The 24475-nt window shown below is 47.8% G+C and overlaps 1 protein-coding gene across 1 annotated transcript in view; it reads right to left on the bottom strand.

The window, feature by feature from the left end:
• Nucleotides 1-24475, bottom strand: part of DNAJA1 (DnaJ heat shock protein family (Hsp40) member A1) — a 122457-nt gene that overhangs the window by 24824 nt on the left and 73158 nt on the right. The window contains exon 8 of the mRNA XM_086961691.1: nucleotides 3328-3428. Within this exon, the coding sequence (XP_086817817.1) occupies nucleotides 3328-3428 (101 nt within the window). The remainder of the gene's footprint in view (nucleotides 1-3327; nucleotides 3429-24475) is intronic.

The raw sequence follows: 24475 nt of genomic DNA, 5'->3' as shown, positions 1-24475 counted from the left end.
AACATGAAGGAGGTCTCAAACTGGAGAGATGAATAACAAGTCCAAACTCTATGGCAGAAAGAAAACAATCTCACAATGGAGTCAATGCCCATGCGCTACATCACTGAGAGGAGTAGTCACTTTTCCTAGCGATTTAAACGACTTCTTAGAAGAACAAGCATTGGAAATGCAATAGGTCTCGCACCATTAGAGTTAGTGCTTTTAGAATTGTTTATGGGTTTTTTTGTAAATGTTTAGCATTTTTGTTTCCTGTAGCCAATGCGAAAGTATTACAAATAAAAAAAGCCATAAACATTTCTAAAAGCTCTAACTGAAATGGTCTGAGAACTATTGCAGAGGGTGAGGGTGAGTGTGAGTGAGGGTGAGGGTGAGGGTGAGTGAGGGTGAGTGAGGGTGAGTGAGGGTGAGTGAGGGTGAGTGAGGGTGAGCGAGGGTGAGTGAGGGTGAGTGAGCGAGGGTGAGTGAGGGTGAGTGAGTGAGGGTGAGTGAGGGTGAGTGAGTGAGTGAGTGAGGGTGAGTGAGGGTGAGTGAGGGTGAGTGAGGGTGAGCGAGGGTGAGTGAGGGTGAGTGAGGGTGAGTGAGGGTGAGTGAGGGTGAGTGAGGGTGAGTGAGGGTGAGTGAGGGTGAGTGAGGGTGAGTGAGGGTGAGTGAGGGTGAGTGAGGGTGAGTGAGGGTGAGTGAGGGTGAGTGAGGGTGAGTGAGGGTGAGTGAGGGTGAGTGAGGGTGAGTGAGGGTGAGTGAGGGTGAGGGGTTGAGGGTGAGTGAGGGTGAGGGGTTGAGGGTGAGTGAGGGTGAGGGGTTGAGGGTGAGGTGTTGAGGGTGAGGTGTTGAGGGTGAGTGAGGGTGAGGGTGAGTGAGGTGTTGAGGGTGAGTGAGGGTGAGTGAGGGTTAGGGTGAGTGAGGGTGAGGGGTTTTGGGTGAGTGAGGGTGAGGGGGAGTAGTTGAGGCTGAGTGAGGGTGAGTGAGGGTGAGTGAGGGGTTGAGGGTGAGTGAGGGTGAGGGGTTGAGGGTGAGTGAGGATGAGTGAGAGTGAGGATGAGTGAGAGTGAGGGTGAGTGAGGGGTTGAGGGTGAGTGAGGGTTTGAGGGTGAGGGGTTGAGGGTGAGGGGTTGAGGGTGAGAGGGTGAGTGGGTGAGGGGTTGAGGGTGGGTGAGTGAGGGTGAGGGTGAGTGAGGGTGAGGGGTTGAGGGTGAGTGAGGTTGAGGGTGGTTGAGTGAGGATGAGTGAGAGTGAGGGTGAGTGAGGGGTTGAGGGTGAGTGAGGGGTTGAGGGTGAGTGAGGGGTTGAGGGTGAGTGAGGGGTTGAGGGTGAGTGAGGGGTTGAGGGTGAGTGAGGGGTTGAGGGTGAGTGAGGGGTTGAGGGTGAGTGAGGGGTTGAGGGTGAGGGGTTGAGGGTGAGTGAGGGTGAGGGTGAGTGAGGGTGAGTGAGGGTGAGTGGTTGAGGGTGAGTGAGGATGAGAGGGTGAGGGTGAGGGGTTGAGGGTGAGTGAGGGTGAGGGTGAGTGAGGGTGAGTGAGGGTGAGGGGTTGAGGGTGAGTGAGGGTGAGTGAGGATGAGTGAGAGTGAGGGTGAGTGAGGGGTTGAGGGTGAGTGAGGGGTTGAGGGTGAGTGATGGTCAGGGTGAGTGAGGGTGAGGGTGGGTGAGGGGTTGAGGGTGAGTGAGGGTGAGTGAGGGTGAGTTTGAGGGGTTGAGGGTGAGTGAGGGTGAGGGTGAACGAGGACAATCGCCAGCCCCGACCTAAATTCTGAAGCCCGTGATGAACCACCTGCTGTTATTACATTTTCCCAGAGCTGAGCGCTCAGAGGAAATGTTATCGCCGGGGAAAGTCCAGTGAGGTCAGAGGGTGCTGTCCTGAGAATGTACTCAGCCCCTCATCGGCGTGCGCGAGGCAGCACGTGACCAGGACACTAATCGTCATTAAGGCCCAAGCATTTGTGGCTTGAGAGTGCACGCGCTGCTGGAGCCGGTGTCTGTCCAACTACAGACCACCAAGAGGCCGTGGAAGGGGCTGGGGTGCGAACGGCCGGGACAAGGAAGCACCCGACACGCTACGTGCACTCGTTCTTAGGCAATGGCATGCACAACTGGATATTCAACATGAAACTAAAGTTACATCCTCAGAAACATGAATTTCTCCTCCTCTCATTGAGGGACAGGAACTTCCCGTCGAAAAGTCTGGTGAACTCAGTGGCACCAGCCAACTAAAACTCTTGGCTTCAAACTCCATGAACTAAGCCATGTTGATTTACAGATCAAAGGGATGGCCGGAAACGGCAGATTTCATCTAAAACGTATCCAAAAAGCGAAACAGAAAGCAGGGTAACCTGACCCAGGAGGGGGGAGGAGGGAGGAGAAATGCGTCTCGGCCGGAGCAGGGGGCGGAGCAGGGAGAGCGGGCTTTGAAATGTACTTCACACGGCCGGCCGGTCGTGAAACTGAAAGCATGGCCGGCCGGCCGTGAAAGCCTTTGATGCCGCAGGGGGTGGAGCGGCACCAGCTGGGAGAGTAGGCAAGGCAGGCGGCTGGGGGCATGTGCACGCGCTTTAAAGCTCAATGCGCATGCGCATTGAGCTTAAATTTCTCGTGCACTGCAAGGAATCGCCACGATTCCTTGCAAGTTGGGGATAAAGAGTAGATAAGCCACCATAGTCTCGCTTGCTCGATGCGCATGCGCATCGACAGGCGAGACCTAAAAACAACTTGCACACATCTGGCCCAACACTAGATGGCAGGAGTATGCAAAGCATGTGTATCTACAGCCACACATGCAATCGAAAACATACTTCTGGATCATAGGAATCGCTATTGAAGTTGTAAACCGTATTATTCCCCACTACGTGCAAGGATCCTGGAACACTTCACAATAAGGGTTCAACATGTTAAAAATGCTGTAGAGCACCATCCAAGAATCTATCCAGGAAAAAGTCTGAATTTTAGAGTACGTAGTACTAAAATATGTAGTAAACTATCAAAACTACATGCTAGCACCTATAACTGCTGTCTACAAGTCTAAGCAATGAGCCAAAATACAATCAGATACAATTGTTCTACATGTCAAAAAAGCTACCCAGCCCTGCAATAGGTATGTGTGATATGTTCTGGGGTGCTCGCATGGTTGAGGCAAATATTCCAACGTTTACTTCTACCAAGTTAAATGTTACGATGCAGAAAGCCAATATTAATTGTGTATGAAAGTCTAGAAAGCGATAATTGCTAGTAAACCTTCGCAATTTACATTGCTAATTTTTCGTAACGCTTAAGCATTATTTGGAACGATTTGCCAAATTTATTTAACTGCCTACACCTTTTCTGAATTGAAACTCTCACCTTGAATTCAATGATCAGACGTCCCTTTTCATATGGCCTGCGATATACTGGCATACCTTCACTCAGCACGGACTTGACATCACCATGTTTGACAATTTGTCCTACATCAGAGGAAAGATAATTCAGTGCCAGACAACAGCACAGGAAAAAAAAAATGCTACCCAACACAGAGCAGTATAATAAATCAGCCATCTGTATTAAATTACCTTAGTATTAATTTAAAACAATCACTGCATACTTACATGATACCCATTATAAATCGCATGGTACACAGAAACTGATGAGTATGGAAAAAGGAACTTCAAAATACCCGCAAAGCAATAATAAATATGGTTAAGTTACTTACCTGGAATAGAATTTCTTTATTATGAAAATTGATATACTCTATAAAAATTCAACCTGCTTACTTGTGGGTTAAAAACATTTATAGTTAAGTTATAGAGCTTGACATCAACCTCCTTCAGGCATTAACAGACCCTTCACGTCCTGGGACAGTGTAGTTTCAGGAATATCTGGAGTGTGGTCGAAATTATCCTAGAGCTACCATCCAGTCTCGCGGGTCCATGGCATACAGGACCTGAGCTAGGGTGAGCATCCTGAGGTTCTCTTTTTTGAGGAAGTAATTGAGGGCTCCAAGGTCTAGGATAGCACGAAGGCTTCAGTCCTTCTTTGGGACCAGAAAGGAACGGGAACAACGACCACTGCCTACTTCTGGCCTGGGAACCCGCTCTATAGCTCCCTAGGCCAAGAGAGTTTTGACTTTCTCGCAGAGTAAGGCAAAGTGATCCCCCTTCAGCCGATCATACACTGGAGGCAAAGATGGAGGGGTAGTCTCGAAGGGGAGGAAATAGCCCCTTCAGACTATCTGCAATACCCCACTTGTCCAATGTGTTGTTTTGCCAAAGGTGGAGAGGATGACATACTCTGCCACCGACCGGCTGAGAGTGATCCTGGGGGATCTGACTAGGAAGGTTTTGCGGTGTAGGAGAGGGATTGTGGCGTGGTGTGGCTTGGCTCAACTTCTTGTTTCCCGACCCACGGGCCGGGTTGAACTGTGTCCCCGGCCGCACAGAGGATGCTGAACTTGCAGGGCTCACTGGCCAGAATAGAGTTGGCGCAGTTGCTAGCCCCTCCGTAGCCACGAAATGACCGAAAAGCGGATGAGGTCCTAGGGGTTGTGGTGAGGCCCAAAGACTTGCTGTTGCCCACGAGTCTTTGAAACGTTCAAAGGTAGTATCCGCTTTGTCTCCGAAGAGACGGGAGCCATCAAAGGGCATGTCCATGAGGTGAGCCTGGACATCCCCAGAAAACCAGAGGTTCTCAGCCAGGCGTGCCGCCGAACGGCCACCGTCGTGGAAATCGATCTGCCCAACGAGTCAGTCATGTCCAAGCCACATCTGATGGCAAACTTGGCTGCGTCCCTCCCGTCTGAAGTAGCTCAGGAGAGTAGAGCCCGGTCCTCCTCTTGCACTTCCATGTCCTATATTGAATGGGAATAGTGGCCCAAAAGGCATGCAGTGTTCACCGACCGCAAAGCCAAGAACCTCGGAGTTGGACGAGATGCCAGGGAAGGTCGCTGTGAAGGTGTGACTGGCGTCACTCCTGACCCGGGAACAGGTCCAATCTGAGGCAGTGGCACTGGAGCCACAGGTGTGGGAACCAGAGGCCCCTCCATTCTCTCAGCCTGCGGGGCCCGTAGGCCCACCGGCAGGGTGCCCAGATATGGCATCATAGAACTCCTTCATTTGGGCAGGGGTCGCTTCCGGACCTGGAAAGGCAGGGAAGCGTGAAGCCGACCCAAGCACCCACTTCGCGGAGCAGGGCCTTGAACGCAGAGGTTCCTTCACCGCATCGCGAGACAGGGCAAAGTCGTAGCACGCTTCAACTTGTGTATTTTGTGGTGCCTCTTACCCGACTTGGACGAAGAGGACTTCGATTCACCAGAGCGTTGCTTGGACCTTCCTCTCAACAGACACCTGGACCAGGATCGAGACAGACGAGGTGAACTCTGCGGTGCCGGACGCCAGGCCGGGAGTAGTTTTAGGGACCGTTCTCTCGAAGCCTTCGGCGCCATGCTCCGGCAGTCTGAGCACGACTTCAAGTCGTGGTTGGGCTCCAGGCACCAGAGACACACTAAATGGGGCTCGAACCCCAAAGTGTTCTTACTCGACATAACCTAAACACACCAACCAGGTCGGGTCGAAAAAAGTCTCTAAAAAATTGACAAGGGGTAGCTCTTCAACGGATTGGCGCTGGCTGGCGCAGAAAGAAAAGATTAAAGTTAACAAAAAGAGAGAAGACCCTAGACTTTGCAGAAAGAAAAGAACCTGCATCAGCGTACCGGAGTGGCAATTATATTGACAACTCTGACGTCACAACACCAACGTCAAGCAGAGTTGACCGACACCACCTACCGGCGCGCAGGGGGACTGCTAATAAAAATCTTGTGGATCCAGCCGGACACCTGGAAGTTCAAATGTAAGAAATCTGCAGCTAGATGTCCCTATCAGATACCGTATTTACCCCCTGCATCCGGCTGCCCCTGTGCCGCCGGTAAATGATTGGTGCAGTCTTGTGGCCCCCACCCTGTGCTTGCCAAAACCCCGAAGCTTGAACCCAGCAGTCGCTTTACTTACCTGCAAGCAGTGTGCCTTCAAGCAAGCCCAGTATCCATTGGTTAACATTGGGCCTCACCTTCAGATTAGACCTTTGCACCCGGCCGCTCCTCTGTCAATTGTGGTGCAGTGTTTGCGCTTACCTGAACCTTGGCTTCTGCTGACCTTAACCTCCAAAGACTGGAACTGTAAGTTGTGCACGTACCTGCAAAACCCCAGTATTGTTTTCCTCCCATAGGTTGACATTGCAAAGACTGAAAATTGTTTTGTGTCATTCATTAGTAACTGTGTGCACAACAAATGTCTTGCACTCCTCTGTGTTAGGCTTAAGGCTGCTCGCCCACAGTACCAATCCAAACAAGCTTTATTCAACAATTTTACTCTTTAAAGCGCATACAAATAAAAAATTGAATAAAACACTAACTCTAATGTGATACAAAGCCTGAATTGGAGGACAAATAAGATGATCTTAAAATTGGTAGATAAAACATTATTAACCCCGTAAAAAGCTCATAATAAACACATTTTTTTTTTTAAAAAAGAGTACAATTTACAATTAAAGCTCAATTGATTAGGACAGGTGTAGGAAGGTACCTCCTGACTATGGTTGCCCCCAACTTTTTGCCCTGTGTTTTAGCTGGTTTTGGACATAGTCGACCTGGGACCCTGCCAATCAGGACCCCAGGCCTACTGCTCTCTCTTTAAAATGGATTCCATGTACCCTAGGTGCATTTCCAATTGGTACTGGGCCACCTTATCAGACCCTGTAACTCAGGGCATAGGTGTACCCAGGGCTGCCAGGGGCTGCAGCATGTATTATGCCACCCCTGGCTGGCCTCCTAAATTTGACACAACTGGCTGCATGACAGCTGGGGCAAAGTCGTGTAATCACCCTTTGCTGTAGGTGTAGTATACCTATACCTAACCCTAAAATGGACACACAGATTCCTATCAGTCACTCCTATGGCAGGCCTTGACAATCCTGAAGGCAGAGTGCTTGGAATCGTGTGAGATGGTGCTCTGGCATGAGCTGAGCCTGTCTGCAGCTTGCGGAACCAAGTCCTAATAGCTGTTCCATGATATCGCATACCATATACTCTTAAGTGCATTATAATCCTCGCGGTTAAATGCTAACTTTGGTATTGCTTTATCAAAACATGTCGAGTAAGGTGTCATACGAATTGGAATACTAACCCCTCGCCAATTCTGGCGACGGGGTTAGCATTCCACCCTTCTAGAGGGACACGACATGTATGTAACTGTGAACCCCGGTTAAAGTTAACTGAAGCCTCAGCTCCACAAAATGGATGCTGCCACCACAGACACGAGTCTGACCCCCTGCAGCTGGGAGTCCTTCCAGCGAGGGGAGCCTGGACAAAGGGTTTCCTGTCAGGGGCGGTGCTAGCACCGTCCCAGACATGGTTTTGTGTATCCTGGGTAGGCAGGGCTTTTCAGGAAGGTGACTGCTGAGTGGCACCCCGGTGCTCACTACGCATAGGCCGGTCAGAACCAGTTCCAGGGGCACACCAGCCCCTGGCCTGGGGAAAGTCCGGCATGGCAGAGGGGTGTAACCACCCCCCTCCTAGTCCCACCCATAGGCAGGACCTAGTCACCGGGTCAGCCCCCTTTTTTACTATAAAGATGGGAGCGGGCCCCCTGTTCAAATTAGATCATCTTTGGAATCAAGACACGACTTTCTTCGAAAGGACATCAAGATTTCTTCATCAAGATTCTCCCTTGTGGCTAAGGAGTAGTCACCCTGCATCAAGCGGGCACCATCCTAAGAACACTGCGGTCTGCTGCAAGTCCTTCTTCACGAATCCGACGACCCAGCTCGACGAGACCCGGCTTCCCTGGCACCTCTGACCTCTACTCACCTCTACAGCAAAGCTGAGAACTGTGAGTGCGACGAGACCTCGAGGGACCGACGATCGCCAAGACTACACGACTTCTTTGCAACAAGCCCACCGAGTCTTCCACTGGTGAGTGCTTTGGGGTCCGAGAAGCCCCAACCCTGAGCAGCTCCAGCACCGAAGATCAGCCCTCCAGCATCTCCACGATCTGCGTGGGGCCCTTCTGCTTTTGCGTGCTCACCGCGCTGTGTGGCTACTAGCCGGCTGGCTTGTGGCCTTCTTCACGACGCCCGACGACATCACTGCTGCTGGTCTGGTTGCTCCAGACTGGCCCTTGCTTCCTTCTTCAAGAGAGGCACCCCGGACCCTCCTGGTCCACTCCAGACGCCATTTTAGGTCCACCGCGTGGGCTTGAATTTGCCAAGGCTTTGTTGCCCAACCCTGGGTCCAGCGACGCCGACAGCTTCAATCTTCGTGGGACAGCTCGCTCCTCCTTCCTGGTCGCCGACAACGCCTCCTGGTCCGTGAGATCTTCGAGCACAGCGTCACCTAGTCGAGGTGGCTACCATCCGGTGCCCTCCTGGTGCCCACTGACTACTGGCTAGTAGTCTCGAACTTGGTCCCCTCTGCTTTCAGGTGTCATCTTCCATCGATCCAGGCTTGGATCCACCGAACTTTCTTCACTGGTCGCCTGCCAGCAACTTCTTTTCTTCCAGGCTCCTGGTCCGTCAACGAGGATTCCCGACGTCTTTTGAGTCCTATGCAGCTGCAGCCCCTGGGCTAGGTAACTTCGGCATTTCGGTGCCCCAGCATAGCCTCACTATCCAAGGGTCAGAATCCACTGTCGTTTTCCTCCTACCAGGTCGGGTTCGCCCGAGAACACTAACTTTGCAATTACTAGCTACCATAGACTTTGTCCCGCATCACGCGTGAGAGTGCACACTCTGCACCCGAGTCCCCTGGGTCTCCTAGAAGTAATCTAACGATTCTATAGTCAAGTCCTAGCGATTCCAAAAGCTATTAGTACTGTACTTACCTGCTAGTAATTTCGCATTTCAGAGTATATGGTTTCCCATGCCCCTCGGGCATTTGTATATACTGTGCTAACTCAAGTATTTTTGTAAGAGTTTTGGTTTGTGCTTAGTACCCTGTCCTCATAAAGAGTACAGGGCTGTTGTGATCCTTAATAAATAACCGTTTATTTTCATAACACTTGTGTGGTGTCCTTTCACTGGGTATTCAAGGGGTATATGTGTGGTAAACAGCTGGCTTAACACGCCCTCTCGAGTCTTTAGCCTTAGACTGCTCGTATCCACGCTACTAGGATAGCTGGTCTATAAGGTTGACTTACAACCAATCATCAATAAGGGTTGCTGGACTGATACATAGTGTTCACTAGAATAGTGAGCACTGCATATCAGGCCACCTTCTCACAACAGGCACTTAATTCAACCTAAAATCTACCACATTAGCTAGTTATGGTGTAGTTAAACACTGCCTTTTGTTACCCTTCTACTGGACAAAGAGAACATGATCTTATTGCCCATGACCACCCGAGATATTTTGCCCTCGCTATGACTATCGGTGTTGATGTGTCAGTTTGTAAAATTCTTTCTGCTTCGCTAGACCTTGTTCCTAAGAGCTTGCAGATTGGTGCCAACCAGACGTGGGACAGCGTAACCAAAACAAACAATAAGTGGGTCAGCGATTCTTTACTAGACTGACATACCGGGCACAAATTAACACTGGGTTTAGCCCATCTAGTAGAAAATACTCTTAATAGCAGCGAACCCACCCTAAACTGAAAATATAGCTTCTGGTCGTGCGGTTTTGTGATTAAATGTCAATATAATTCTAATCTGGCGATTAGTTTACTTTCCAGGAAAGCTCCAGTTAGAGTGGACGCCTCACTATTTAAGTATATTATACTGTATTATTTCCCAAAATTTTTCGTTGGAAAGGTGGAGTTTATTTGATCTTCCCACAGTGATTTCATGCAAATACTTGCTAGAGTATCTTTAACCTCCCGTAGCTATTTTATATGATCAAAAGTATCTGCCCTTATTGTAGCTAGGAAACCAGCCGCATAAACTGCCAGTTCTGGAGTAGTCCAGAGTCTCTGCCAGTGCAAAAGAGGACGAAGTTTAACATATCTGCAATTGATTTTCTCCCTAGATCATACAATAAAGGACACATTGGGGTACTCTGTGGTAAACTGGTAATGTTTCTCAAAAACCTATTTCCTATAAAATGAGCTTGGATAGGTTCTCACAGCCCCAAAGCTCTGATCCATAGAGGGCTGAGCTGATAAGAAAACAAGTTACTTACCTGTAACTTCAGTTATCCAGTATTGGTATCTTTCATAGATTCACATGCCTGAATCATTCCCCGTCGTCGAGGCGGGAGTCCCACGGTAAATAAAAAAGCAGTGCCAAAAGCACTGTGCAGTAGTAGGCCCTAGAAAAAGGCCTGAGGCCTATATTATAGTAGCCTATCTACCTCATTATGCTAAAAGACCCAAAGTCTTTGCTCCAACCAATCAGCTCACAGCACCCTCTAGAACCTTCCCTGCAGAGCCAGCTCTCCTCAGATTTTCGTAGCACAAGTGGGAATAAGTATCCCAAACTTAGAGAACTGACTCGCCGGGGAGGAGGGTGGGTGCATGTGAATCTATGAAAGATACCAATACTGGATAACTGAAGTCACAGGTAAGTAACTTGTTTTCTTATCCAGTATTGGGGTATCTTTCATAGATTCACATGCCTGAATCAGAATAGCAAGCAGTAAGCCAGGCAAAGTCGGTTCCGGATGGTGGGAGACTTATTACAGTGCACCCCCTTGAATGTATCGTCAACAACCAACAAACGCCTAGAGATTGATCTATTAATAAATCATGTTCAAGTTCAACATTGAAATTATGCATTTTCTTTCTGGAAAGAAATTTTAAGCATCATACAAAAATACACAACATGTTAGCATATGTCTGCATATTTAAAAACAATCTGTTGAATTGCATGTACTTTATATGAAATAAGTGAACATCAGTACCTGAACATACTCCTTATGGAAACAGGTGACGTAAAACAGCTTGGCCCACTGCCGCATCATCCCGATTTGCTGATTGCAGGCAGTAATGTCTTGTAAACGTGTGGACATTCTTCCATGTCGCAGCACGGCAAATGTTCTCAAGCGTCACTCCTGCAAACAAAGCCGCAGACGCTGCTACAGCTCTTGTGGAGTGAGATCGAACAGATCTTGTCAATGGTCGATTAGCCTTGACGTGGCAGAATTGAATAGCGGATGCGATCCATCTTGAAATCGTGGCTTTAGTAACCGCTTTCCCCAATGTAGTCTGGCCATAAGCTACAAACAGTTGATCTGATTTTCTCAAAGTCTTGGTTCTCTGAAGATAGAATTTTAAGCATTGTTTGATGTCCAAAGAATGCAATGTCTTTTCAGCCGGGGTTGACGGGTTTGGAAAGAAAACTTTCAGCTTGACAGGTTCATTTAGATGAAACTGGGAAGGCACTTTCGGTATGAATGTTGGATTCGTTCGTAAAGTGACAGTCCTGGGAGAAATGTAAAAAGGGCTCCTTTATAGTGAAAGCTTGAATTTCTCCCACTCTTCTTGCGGAAGTTAGCGACAGTAATAAAGCAATCTTCCATGTCAAGAACTTTAGGTCGGCTCTATGGATAGGCTCGAACGGATGCTTCATCAGATGTGATAGAACCGTGTTGAGCTCCCATTCCGGTGGTGAGGGCTTCACTGGGGGATAAGCCCGGAACAGACCCCTCATAAATTGCTTGATTAGTGATGAAGAGCAGAGTGACAGAGTTAGTCATCTTTCTGTACCTGGATAAGGCCGCTAAGTGGACCTTTATTGATGAAAAAGAAAGGCCAGATTGCGCTAAATGCAATAAATAGGGTAATATCTTTTCTGCCGGCGCCTCTATAGGGTGTAAAGCACTAGAGATGCACCATGCGCAAAAACGCTTCCACTTGAGACGATAAGTTTTTAATGTACTTTGGGCTCTTGCCTTCTCTAAAATGACTCGGCAGTCCTGAGGAATTTGAAGATGTTCGAATTCTAGGAAGTTAGGAGCCATGCGTGCAATTTCAGCGATTGAGGACCTGGGTGAAGTACCTGACCCTCGTTGCGTGACAGTAACCTCGGAGTTACACGCAGTTTGATCGGTGGTTCCTGTGAAAGTAGCTTGAGTTCCTGAAACCAGTACTGGCGAGGCCACTTGGGAGCAATGAGGAGAAGGCGACAACTCTCCATTTTCATTTTGCGCACCAGTCGTGGAATCAGAGGGATCGGAGGAAAAGCGTATGCATAGGTCCCTGACCATCGCATCGAAAGGGCATTCCCCCATGACCCCTGTTGAGGATATCTGCTGGCGTAGTACCAGCATTTCTTGTTCTGTTGGGTTTCAAATAGGTCCAACCTGGGTTTGCCCCATCTCTGAAACACATAGTTCAACTGGCCGTTGTCCGTTCCCACTCGTGGCAATCTGACAATGTTCTGCTCAGTTTGTCTGCCAAGGTGTTGTAGAGGCCTCTGACGTGCTCCACTTTGAGAGTTATGTTGTGAACTGTTAACCATTTCCATAACTCTTGGGCTTGTTTGGATAACGTTGCCGATCTCGTTCCTCCCTGCTTGTTGATATAAAACATGCTTGTGGTGTTGTCTGTTCTGACTAGAACCGAGGATCCCACTATCCTGGGGAGGAACGCTTGAAGAGACAGACAAATGGCTTTCAACTCTAGACTGTTGATGTGGCATTTCTTGTGTTGCTGAGACCATTTTCCTTGCACTTGCAGGTCCTGGAGATGACCACCCCAGCCCTCCATGGACGCATCCGTCAGAATAAAATCCGGAGGATTCTGCAAGAATGAGAGCCCCTGTTCCAGATTGCTGATCTGAGACCACCATTGGAGTGCATGCACCATCCTGTTGGTGATTGTGATGGTGTCCTCGAATGAACCTGTCGCTTGATGCCATTGACAGTTTAGCTCCTCTTGTAGTGGCCGCATCTTTAGACGCGCCAATGGAATGAGGTTGATGGCTGAAGAACACATCCCCAGAAGTGATGCAAATAGGCGAACTGAAAGTGACCTTCTTGCCAGTTTTTTGGCCAACGCCTGCAGACGGAGTTGTCTCTCTCGAGATAAGGATGCCTTGCATTCCACTGTGTCCAAGCAAGCTCCTAGGAACAACAGGCTTTGTTTTGGATGCATCTGAGATTTGGTTTTGTTGATTGTGAGGCCTAGCGATGCGAAGAGATTGCAGCATGCCGTAATGTCGGATCTTACTTTGGCTTCTGATGGACCTTTGACTAGCCAGTCGTCCAAATACGGGAAGACCTGCACTTTTGCTGCCCGAAGAGCTGCTGCCACAGGGGCCAGGCACTTCGTGAAAATCCTTGGGACCGACTTGAGGCCAAATGGGAGAACTTTGAATTGATAATGGGCGCCGGCCACATTGAAACGGAGGTACTTCCGATGGTTTGGGTGGATTGGGATGTGCAAGTATGCGTCTTCCATGTCCAAGGAAGCCATGTAATCTCCCTCGTTGAGGCAACTGAGAATGTCCGAGAGGGTGACCATTCGAAATCCCTGCTTCTTGAGATATTTGTTCAGATTGCGTAGGTCTAGGATCGGTCGCCATTCCCCTGCTTTCTTTTTTATGAGGAAAAAACGGGAATAAAAACCTGCCCCCCTCTGATGATTTGGAACTTTCTCTATTGCATTTTTGAGAAGCATAGCTTGCACTTCCTTGAACAATAAGTGAAGACGAGGGGGAGGGGGACCCCTGGGGGGAGTTGGTGGAGGTTTGGTGATGAACTCTAGGGTGTGACCACCGATCCGATGTTATATTCTGCCATGACTGTTGGAAAGCAGATATCTTCGCGCCCACGGGAAGGTAAGGGAGGTGGCGCCCAATTGCTCTCACTGTTTCTTGTGACTGTCTCGTCCTTGGTTGTTTGCGCGCCTTCTTCCTTCCTTGGCGAGAGAAACCAGCCGATCCAGATTGTCTGTAAGAGGACTGATAGTTTTGGCGGTATTGTGGTTGATATGGTCTGCCTTGCTGGTAATAACTTCCTCTGGACGAATAACCTCGTCCTCTAGCTCCTCTGAATGATCCTCTTTTATATTGCAATGATCCTAGTGACTTTGCAGTATCTGTGTCAGTTTTAATCGTCTGGAGAGCCTCATCGACATGTTTCCCAAAGAGGGACTCTCCGTCATATGCCATGTCCAGTATTTTCAATTGAACCTCCGGACGAAATGTAGTGGCTTTTAACCACCCTTGACGTCTCAGGACAGCTGCCCCAGCCAACTGCCTGAAATTCGTATTCGCCATATCTAGAGCGCAGTCGATGGATTCTTCCGCTGCCCGCTCTCCTTCCATTAAAACTTTCCTGGCTTCTTGTCTTTTGTCCTCTGGCAACAGCTCTATGAAGCTAGCCATCTCCGACCACATTTGGCGATCGTAGCGCCCAATAATCGCCATTGAATTTGCTATCCTGATGGATGCTGCAGCCATAGTGGAAAACTTCTTCCCAATAAGGTCTAATCGTCGCCCCTCTTTATCTGGTGGAGTAGAAATAGGGGTAGCTGGGTTCTTTGACCTTTGTTGCGCCGCCTGAGAGATTACCTAATCCGGGCGTGGATGACCAATAAGGCACGCCGGACTAGAGAGCGGAGCACGATATTTCTTTTCTATTCTGGGTAACACAGCAGGCACGGATGCAGGGTTTTTCATTATTTTTATGCCTTCCTTCCAAATATACTCAATCATGGGAATGGCTCTGGATATCTTTCTGGTTTCCTCTTTAAAGTCATGGAGAAAACACTCAGTTTGCTCCACTGTAACCGGTATCTTAAACCTGGTTGATGCCCTCTGCATCAGGTTGTGAAAACCACCTACATCTTCAGGCGGTGAATCTGAAGGTTGTGGAGTTGGAGGGGACGGCATGGGTATAACATTCATCCCATGGGTCTGATGAAGGTGTGTTAGGCAACTCTCCATCTTCTACCTCCTCTTCTGATGACGTATCCGGAGTTTGTGGAGGCAAGACCGGTTGCAGAGTTTCCACAATTGGAGAAACCGGTGGATGTTGCTGAGGAGGAACTACAGTATCAGATTGAGGTACTTGCGGTGGAAAACGCTGCTTGTAGTCCGCCAGCATAGCCTGTAAATCTTGTATCAAATTAGGCGGCAACTGAGTGACTTCCGGGACTCTAGGCCGTCTCTGATGTTCCAATGAATGAGGCACTAGGATATCCTCCTGGTAGTAGTGTTCAGCGTAGGAATCGTCTTCATCATCATCTTGGCACTTGATGACAAGCTCGGATGGGTGACGTGCCACACCAAAAGCACCCTCATCATCATCATCTTCAAAGTCATCTTCTTCATCATCACCATAAGTTTCTAGAAGATGAGAAGGCATAAGTGGAGATATATATGAACCCTGTTGTCTCTTATAAGACACGAGTTGAAAGTTCTTTGTCGCTATTGGCGTACAAAAGGCCTGATTCCCAGTGGTAGGTCTTAGTAAAGCTGATCCCATCGATCTTGATGACCCCGGTGACCAAGGTGCATCCACTTGCTGAAAGGATGCCGTCGTCGACGGGTTTATCGTAGACGAGATCGACGACGAGGGCATCGTCGACGATAGACTTGCCGTCGACGGGACTGTCGTCGAAGGGCTCGACGTCGACGGGACAGTCGTCGATGGACTCGACATCGATGGAGCCACCGTCGACGGGACGGTCGTCGACGGGGTAACCGAAGATGGGCTTGTCGTCGACGGGATAGACGTCGATGCTTTCTTCGTCGACGAGGCAGTCGTCGACGGCGGCGGCGACGACTTAGACGACGGGCTCTTCTTGGATGACGAATTTTTTGATGATGATGGCGTCTTCGTCGACGAGTCGTCCACGAGAGTTCTTTTTGTCACAATACAAATTTTTGTAGACACAATCTGAGTAGTAATAGATGTAGTGGATATCATATCCATAGAAGAAGAGGTTGAAGTAGAGACAGTGGTCACTGGAGAGGAGACAGTAGAAGTCTTACTCACAGTTTTCTTTGCCGGATCGTTGGTGGCTGAGGCTCCAGAGACAGAATGTTTGGATCTCTGTGAAGAGCCTGAAGTAGAGTGGGAGGTCTTAACATGCTTTCTCCCCTCACTTGTCTTATCCTCTTGAGACCTCGCCCTCTTGCTAGAGGTAGAGGCTCTGTCGTCATCATCCGTGGAAGAGGATTTAAGCCACAAAAGGACTCTGGCCTCCCTATCCCTTAAGGTCTTGGCAGGGAAGGCAAGGCAGATCTTACAGGTTTTTGCCTCATGCTTGGGATACAGGCAATAAATGCAGTCCTTGTGTTGGTCATCCACATGGACCCTCTTCTTCTCGCATGTTCTGCAGGGTCTAAACAAGGCCTTCTTGTCAGACATCTTGAAGCTCTTGAAGAAAAAACTGAGTCAAGACTCAGGGAGACTCCCTTCCACACGACGTGCGGTGAAAATCTGAGGAGAGCTGGCTCTGCAGGGAAGGTTCTAGAGGGTGCTGTGAGCTGATTGGTTGGAGCAAAGACTTTGGGTCTTTTAGCATAATGAGGTAGATAGGCTACTATAATATAGGCCTCAGGCCTTTTTCTAGGGCCTACTACTGCAAAGTGCTTTTGGCACTGCTTTTTTATTTACCGTGGGACTCCGGCCTCGACGACGGGGAATGATTCAGGCATGTGAATCTATGAAAGATACCCCAATACTGGATAACTTTCATATTGTAAATCTCAAGTACTGGACTGATTGGCTTTGAGAATGAGGTATTATATTCAGTGTGCAACACCCCGACAATTGTCGGTGTTTTAAGGATGCCAGATCAATTTGATGGTTCCATTTCAGGTCATCCTGGATGTTAACCCCCAAGTAAGTAAACTCTTTAACCTGCTCAAGCGGGCAATCGTTCATTTGAATATCCCCCTTAAAAACCCTGTGCGGGTTAAAAACCATAAGTTGCGTTTATCACATTGACCTTCAAGCCCAGATTCAAGCAGAACTCCTCAAAGATAGTCAGGGCTCTCTGGAGACCACTTGCGGTTTTGGAAATGATCCATGTGTCGTCTGCGAACATTAATATGGGGATTTTTTCACCTGCTAGTATTGGGGCATCCGTAGGAATAGAGCGCATGCAATTCACTATTGCATTGATGTATAAAGAAAATAGCATTGGTGCATTCACGCAACCTTGTCGCACACCTCTTTCAACTGGGAAAGGGTTATTGACATCGCCCTGTAAGCCCCATTGAATTTTAGCATAGTTATTCTTATGTAATCTGGTGAGAAGGGTCAATAGTTTAGATGGCATCTCCATTTCATGCAATATCACCCATAGTTTGGCACGATGTATAAGATCAAACGCTGACTTAAAGTCAACTAAAGTAGCATATAAGCTGCCCTTGCCCAAAGTCACCATTTTCCAATAAAGCAGAATGAACCTAAGCACCTGGTCAATGGTGCTTGTAAAAGCCTGGAACCCTGCTTGCAGTGGGGATAAGATATTAAGCTCTTCAATCCATTCTTGAACCTTGTTGAGCGCTAGTCTCCCCATTAACTTCTGCGAGGAGTCCATTAGGCTGATGGGCCTATAGTTCCCTGGGTGCGATTTGTCCCCTTTCTTAAAACCCGGTATAATCTGCGCTCCTTTCCAGGAGTCAGGGACAGGCACACCCTGTGAATATACCAGCACCAACTTTCCTAGTCATGGAAAAATACATCCCCAGGGATACCGTCTGGGCCAGGTGCTTTACCGGCCATTAAAAATCTAAGTGCCACTTCTACCTCAGCCAAACTTAAGGCCTTGTCCTGATAGAACGAACGAGTGATATCACACTCATCATCCACACTTAAGGCATACTGGGGTTTGAAATGGTTAACGCAATTCTCCTGCGATACATGGTTTTGGGGCTGTTGGGCTTGACCTCCTCGATCCCATTTAAATAAGTTCCATAAGGGTTTGGGATTTCTTGTGGCGCAGGCCTCTGAGTTCCTGCCATCTTTTGTCATCCCATATTTTCTTTGCCTTTATCTTGGTACTCCTATAATTATACCTAGCTACTCTAACTACTACAGGATCACCTGCTTTAACAGCTACCCAAAGCGCTACACGTGCTTCTCTACAATCTATGTTAAACCAGTGGGCGGCTATCCGGTTTATGGCCTTTTTAGGTCTACCCTGCTTAATAAAATATGTAAGCAGGTGAACAAAGAATTTGTTATGGATACAAGTTGACTGCTAGAGGACCAATAAGTTTACTACACTGTCCTCAAGCTCGCTTATGGCACAATCCATCTCCTTTTTAGGTCTCGCCTGAGCCAGCGCATGCGCTGCTCTGCGAGACATTTAGTAAGGGGGGCTTTTCAAAGTGCTACCAGAGGCTTCTGCTGGCCTCAAGCTAGCGGTTACGCGTGTGTGCATTTGCGCAGCCGCCATCGGACTTTCTTTCATGGATCATTAAGCCTCACAGCATGCTCCTCCACCTCCTTGCTTTTAACACTCCAATTCAGAGTCGCCGCCACACATTTAATCATTTTCACTGCCTTGCAGCTGTTGCACTTTCACGGCAGCAAAGCTTTTTTTGGTTTGCATTTGCAGCGCAACTTTGGGCTGGATCCCCGGCAGCTGTTGGTGATGCTCCCTGGAGAAACTGAGGGTGTGGCTGCTGGGCACCGCTGGTGAGTCCTCCAGTACATTTACCCTAGTCTTGTGTGTGTCCAGCATCTCTGTACGGCATGCAGTACTGAACAGAAGCTCCTGGCCTCCAATGCTCCCTGTTCTGCATACCCTTCCAGACCCATCCAACCTAGAATCCAAATGATTAGATGATCATCGGAAAATAGGTTCAGCTGAGCTTCCCCTCCCAAACATTTGGTGGGCCTGAATTAGATGCAAGCTCAAGTTACTTTGTTTTTTTGCCATAAGTAAGGGGTAAGAAAGGTTCACAAGCCTTCGTTTGATGAACCTCCACTTCAATAGTCAACAAATTCACCCCCCAGTCTGCACAACATAAAACGGGCTCTGGTGGACGATCTATAACTGCCTCTTTCTTTGTGGTCACATGTACATCACATTTCACCCTCCACTTTCGAGATTATCTCATTAATGGCTCCCATAGCAGAGTTAAGTGTCAGAATAGAAGTTTTATTACAAGCTTGCTTAATCGGTGGAGAGATTTTCGGACCCACCTTACCCGAAGACGCAGACACTGAAAGGCGTGGTCCAGCCTCTTCCGGGCAATGACGGGTCCGCTGTTGGCCAGGTATATACCCGGGCGCGTGGAAGTATGGCTACATTTAAGCTACTCCTCCTGGCAGCAAGGCAGTCTGGTATCTGTAGTCCGGACCCCGCGAACAGCCATGATAGCGTCCACAGTAGATATGGCACTTCATTTATAAAGGATGCAACCTGCCGAAGGCATGACGAGAACACGGACAGGTTTGGAGAAGGTTTGCTTTCAACAGAAGCAAGTGGTCCACCTTAGATTAATGGAGTGTAAAGTGAATTTGAGAGTGTTAAGTAAATTAGGTATCTAGTACAATTCACTAGTATCTTTCTGAATAAAGTCTACGTACAGTTCCCACTCCTCCTAGAGTAAATTCTCAGGTTTTATGGTGTAAGTAGGCCAGACTGATGTGGCTTAACGGCTAAAACGGAAGACCTTGAAGCGGGTGAACTAGGATAGAGTGGCAGGCGACTCAAGCATCATCTGATTCTGGGGAATTTTCTTTCCCGTGCCTCAAAATATAAAAATTAATGTGTGTTTTTAAGGCAAATGGTACTCATGTAAAGCGCTCTGATAACATGGGGTCGAGTTCGAGCCATATAAAAATGCAACAAAAAAAAACCCCAAAACAATTCATTTTGAAACTGCTTGTCGCTCTCCTCTCAAATGTCTAGTGTACACCCCAGAACACAAAGATAATCATCTCCATCCTGCTTTATTGCAAAATTTGAATATTCTTAACCCTTCTCAAACATTTCATTGAAACAAAATACCCACTTACTGAGAAGTAATCAGGTTCCCAGCCAGAGTGCAGCTTTGTGAAACACACAACATTAAAAATAGTAGACAATGCCCTTTGGACCCTGGGCCAAGGTTTTGCATGACTAATGATCCTTCTAGACTTCTCAGACGTATTTGATATAATAGTCATGCATGTGACCCTTGTAAAAATATTCTATATGAGAAAGGAGCTGAGCAGCACTGTCCTGAGTTTCATAATATCACCGAATTGCACTGTTCCCATTCAGTCATGAAATCAATGGTGTGAATTTCAACTTCACAACCTTCGAGTCTCCAAAATCACGTTGCCCTTATTTCATTAAACCTAATATTTAGTTACACATGAATAACATGGGAAAGGGAAACAATGTCAACTTGCGCTCCTCCGCAGAATCAAACCAATATACCTATAGTAGATTTAAAACTAAAAATCCAATCATTTGTACTGTTCAGGATTCACTACAGAAATTACCTTCTAGCTGAGATTCTAAATGTACACCCAGAGCCCTTAAAAGCAACCCTCACTGTCAAAGCTAGGACAGCTACCAATACAAGAAAGTTTTCCCACATTTCGACCAATACTGTTGTTACTGATGCGGCTACCCCAATGAAGCAAGAATCTTTTGTAAATTTGCTTGCATCACATACAAAACTCTAATTCTGGCATCCCACAACTACATTGTACAAAACCTGACCATTGCAAGGAGGCAACACCTTTAAAAGATGAGACAACTTGCTTCTTAAAACACCAAGTTTCAAGAAAACAAAAAAACACAATCATTGTGGACCAATCCCTCTTTTATCAAATTCTCAAAAGAAGCATTGGCATAGCCAATAGGTCTCACTTTAGAGACCTTATAAATGCTTACCCATGCAACACTCGATGTTGTTGTACCAAGGCTATTGTGCTGCATAAATAAATACTTATAAGGTCCCAAATGCGAGACCTATCGGCTAAGCCAGTGCTTGTTAATACTATTTAGCAGTTCGGGCATCTCCATTATCTTCACTCATTTAAGGCGTCTCATATCACCAGTTGGGACAACATCACATAAGGAATATTAATTTGCTTATTGGGCAGGTACCTTATTAATTCCAGAGTCACTACCACCTATAGGGGGTCTGGGTTTGCATTGAGCCCTGTACACTTCTGGGGAAATCACTGGTCTGTGCACAGTATAACCACCTAGTGGTATACCATATACAGAGCAAGCTTCCTACAATCTGTCACCACCTTTAGAACTGGTTGGGGAAGGGAGAGGGGTCCAACACTGACCCAATCGCGGTTCGTTAGCCACCACTGCAGGTCTTTTGCAGTTCCTTCAGAGAGATGGACCATGTCGGAGAGATTTCCCTGATACCGCGCCCACTGGGCCTTCAAGTACCACTGCAATGCCAGCAGGCATGTGTCACCAGCAGGAGGCCATGAGGCTCAACAACCTCAGTCAGCCTCACCGAAATCCAGGACAGATGCTAAAACACCAATAGCATAGCCTTAATAGCCTGGACCCGCCACTCTGGAAGATTCGCCCGAAACAAGGCGTTGAGGACAGCTCCGATGAAAGGGAGCGCCTGAGAGGGAGCCAGGTGCGACTTCGTCATTTTAATGGTAAACCCCAGCGAGTGCAGGAGGTTTGCCGTAGTTTGAAGGTGGGTGACAACAGCATGGGGTGAGCATGCCTTCAACCAGTTGTTGAGGTAGGGCGAAGACTGAAAACCCAGACCTCTGCAGATGAGCTGCGACCCACGCCATCACCCGAGGGGTGCTGGTATGGCAAAAAGGTAGCACAGCATAGGAAGAGTGCTTGAGGGCCACCGTGAACCGCAGATAGCATCTGTAGGCAGCAGGACAGCGATGTGGAAATGTGCGTCCTGCAAGTCCACCACTACCACTCAGTGTCCCGAATCTTTGGCAGACAAACTTGGGCAAATTTCTCCAAGAAGAGGTTGAGAAGGTGCAGATCCAGGATAGGACAAAATCCTCCATCGTTCTTTGGTACCAGAAAGTAGCAGGAATAACCACAACCTACTTCTGATGCAGGCACCGTCTCTATAGTTCCCTTGGCCAAGAGAACCTCTACTTCTTGAGAGAGCAAGGAGAGATGGTCCCCTGTCAGCTAATCGCGAGTGGGTCGAGGGGGATGTCAAAGGGGAGGGAGTAGCCCCTTTGGACTATCTGTAGTACCAAACAGTGCGAGTATATTGACCACAGTGGCGGTGATGACATTCTGCCTTTCACTGGGTGTCCAAGATGGTCAGAAGGCAGACTAAAGAGGCTTGAAGGAAACGGCTGCCGGGGAGGGGGTGTTCATTTAACTGCCCACCTCTCCCACATGGTATCTGGGACCCTCAGTCACAAAAAGTCTAGGAAGCCTGCTGGCTGTGGTGGCTGGGCAGGGTGGAGACCTCTTGCATAGCTATGAAGGGCAGAATAGGGTTGCAGAGGGGCCATAGACATGCCCAAGGACGCGGCCGTAGCATTGCTGTCTTTGAAGCGCTCCAGCCCTGACTCCACCTTGCTCTCTACAATTGCTGTTAATCTGGTCTGCTGGTTACTCTAACTTTCCTGGAGCAGTTTCTTATTCTTATGACGGACTTCTGCAAGGGGGTCTACCAGGCATGTAGCTTGTCAGTGAAAGTTATCTTCTTGTGATAGGAGGCGGAATGGAGTTGCTGTGTCTAAAGGTGCCTTATGTTGCTATCTGACTGCTCTTCATAGAGAAACCATCTACATGCCTTAACTTTTATGTGGCAGTGAGGTCAGTCTACCTTCTAGATTGATCTAGTCGGGTAGGTTTCGTTTCTCTGTCCTCTCCCTGAAAATGTACCTGGGAGATCTGAATTGTTTCCACCTATTTCCTTTCTTGTGCCTTTTCCTTTCTTTATTAGGTGGGCTGTGTTCTTTGTAGATGTTCATCCACTACCCAAAAAGCTTGACCCCACCTTTGTTGCTTAGGAACTTTCCTCTTAGTGGGGGTACTCCCTGTAATTCTTGGTGCTGAAGTGAGGCGGTTTCTCGTCGTTTTGTTTTACTGCCTAGTTTACTCTTTTTGCAGGCATGTCGGTCTTGTGGCCTTTGGCTCAATATTCCTCTGCTTGCTGTATCCTCAATGATGAGGACTGAGGAGAGGCAAAGTAGTAATACCCCTTCTACTTACTCAATTTCCATTAAACAACGTCCAGCTGTTCCTTGTGACAGTTCTGCTAACCCACCAACTGTTCCAGTGGTGGCCCCATTGATCTGTGGGAATTGCTTAAAAAATAAAGTTTATGCATTTAAAAGGGTTACGAGAAACGAAATATATATTCTGCTGTTTGTGAATCCCAACGTGTGAATAACACCTTCACATCACAAACTTCCAGCAAGGAAGTGGGTAGGCAGACCAAATGCACTATAGTTTGTTGGAGAACTATGAAGTCGGCACCCAGTACAATCAATAGGAACACATGCAAGTCAGTTACTGAGAACATGGATTCTAGTCAGAGGGGTAGGCCCACAAGGCCTCTCCCAGGAAAGATTTCAGCAGAAAACCTACATGGATTACTTGTGAAATACTCCTAATGAACCAGTAGACAGTCCAATATCTGACCACACCACCGTGTTTTAACCACAATGATATGTAAGTTTTTAAATGACACGATAGGAAGCTGGCTCTGTATATACTATACCAACGTGAGATATAGTGTGCACAGAGTCCAGTGGAACCCCAAAAGGTAGGCAGAGGTAAAAGTAGATGGCACCTTACTCTCCATTTGTGGTAGTGTGGGCGAGCAGTAAGGCTTTATCAGAGGGTAGTATTAAGTATTTGTTGCACACACGCAATCAGCAAATCGTTGTCATACACTCAAAGACTGAACTCAGACCAATTTGTCTGTGTACAAAACATGATTTAGTTATATTTATTTTCTAGAAACAAGCAAGCAGGGTGATACTTTTCAAGGCAAATTGAATAGAAGCAAGCTGAATGAAAAGGACTTTGTTACAGGCATGAAATACTTTTTATTACAGTGAAAACGATTGCTACCTTTCTTTTGATTACTTTTCAGATTACTTTATGGTTTACTTTTTCTACTCAGTGTGATATGCCTAGATATCACACTGGGACATTTCCTAGAGAAAAGGTAAGTAAAGGAGTTTGTAGATATTTGCAGTTTTTCAAGTTCTCATACAAAACCAACTCCACACTTAGAACAATTTTTAGGAAAAGACGTCAATGCAATCCTATGGAAGAAAATTTAGTTATAGGTTTGTTGGAGTTGGTATTCTGGGGTTAGTACCAGGGATCTCCCAGGGTCAAGGATGCACTCTTGAAACACCCTCAGCGGTACTAGGGCAGCCAGGTGCAGAGGGCTGAGGTCCAATGTTATCCAAAGGGGTATAGGGGGCCTCCGGTAGGTGGCAGCTCACAAGCAGGTCACAAGGTTGTGGAAGCAAAGCTCCTGGTGTTAGGCTCAGGGCAAAGGGGTATCCGAGTAAGCACCTAAAGTACACCCGCAGCCGCGCAGGGGTGGCTGGGTGCGGTTTTGGCGTTGGGTGCCCTGTTTTTAATGGGGATTCTCCGGTTTCAACAAAGACTGCAGGCACGAAGATCTTCTGGAGGCG

Source organism: Lissotriton vulgaris, chromosome 3_1 (assembly GCF_964263255.1).
Source record: "Lissotriton vulgaris chromosome 3_1, aLisVul1.2, whole genome shotgun sequence".
Lineage (NCBI taxonomy): Eukaryota > Metazoa > Chordata > Amphibia > Caudata > Salamandridae > Lissotriton > Lissotriton vulgaris.
This window is presented reverse-complemented; position numbering and strand designations above follow the sequence as displayed.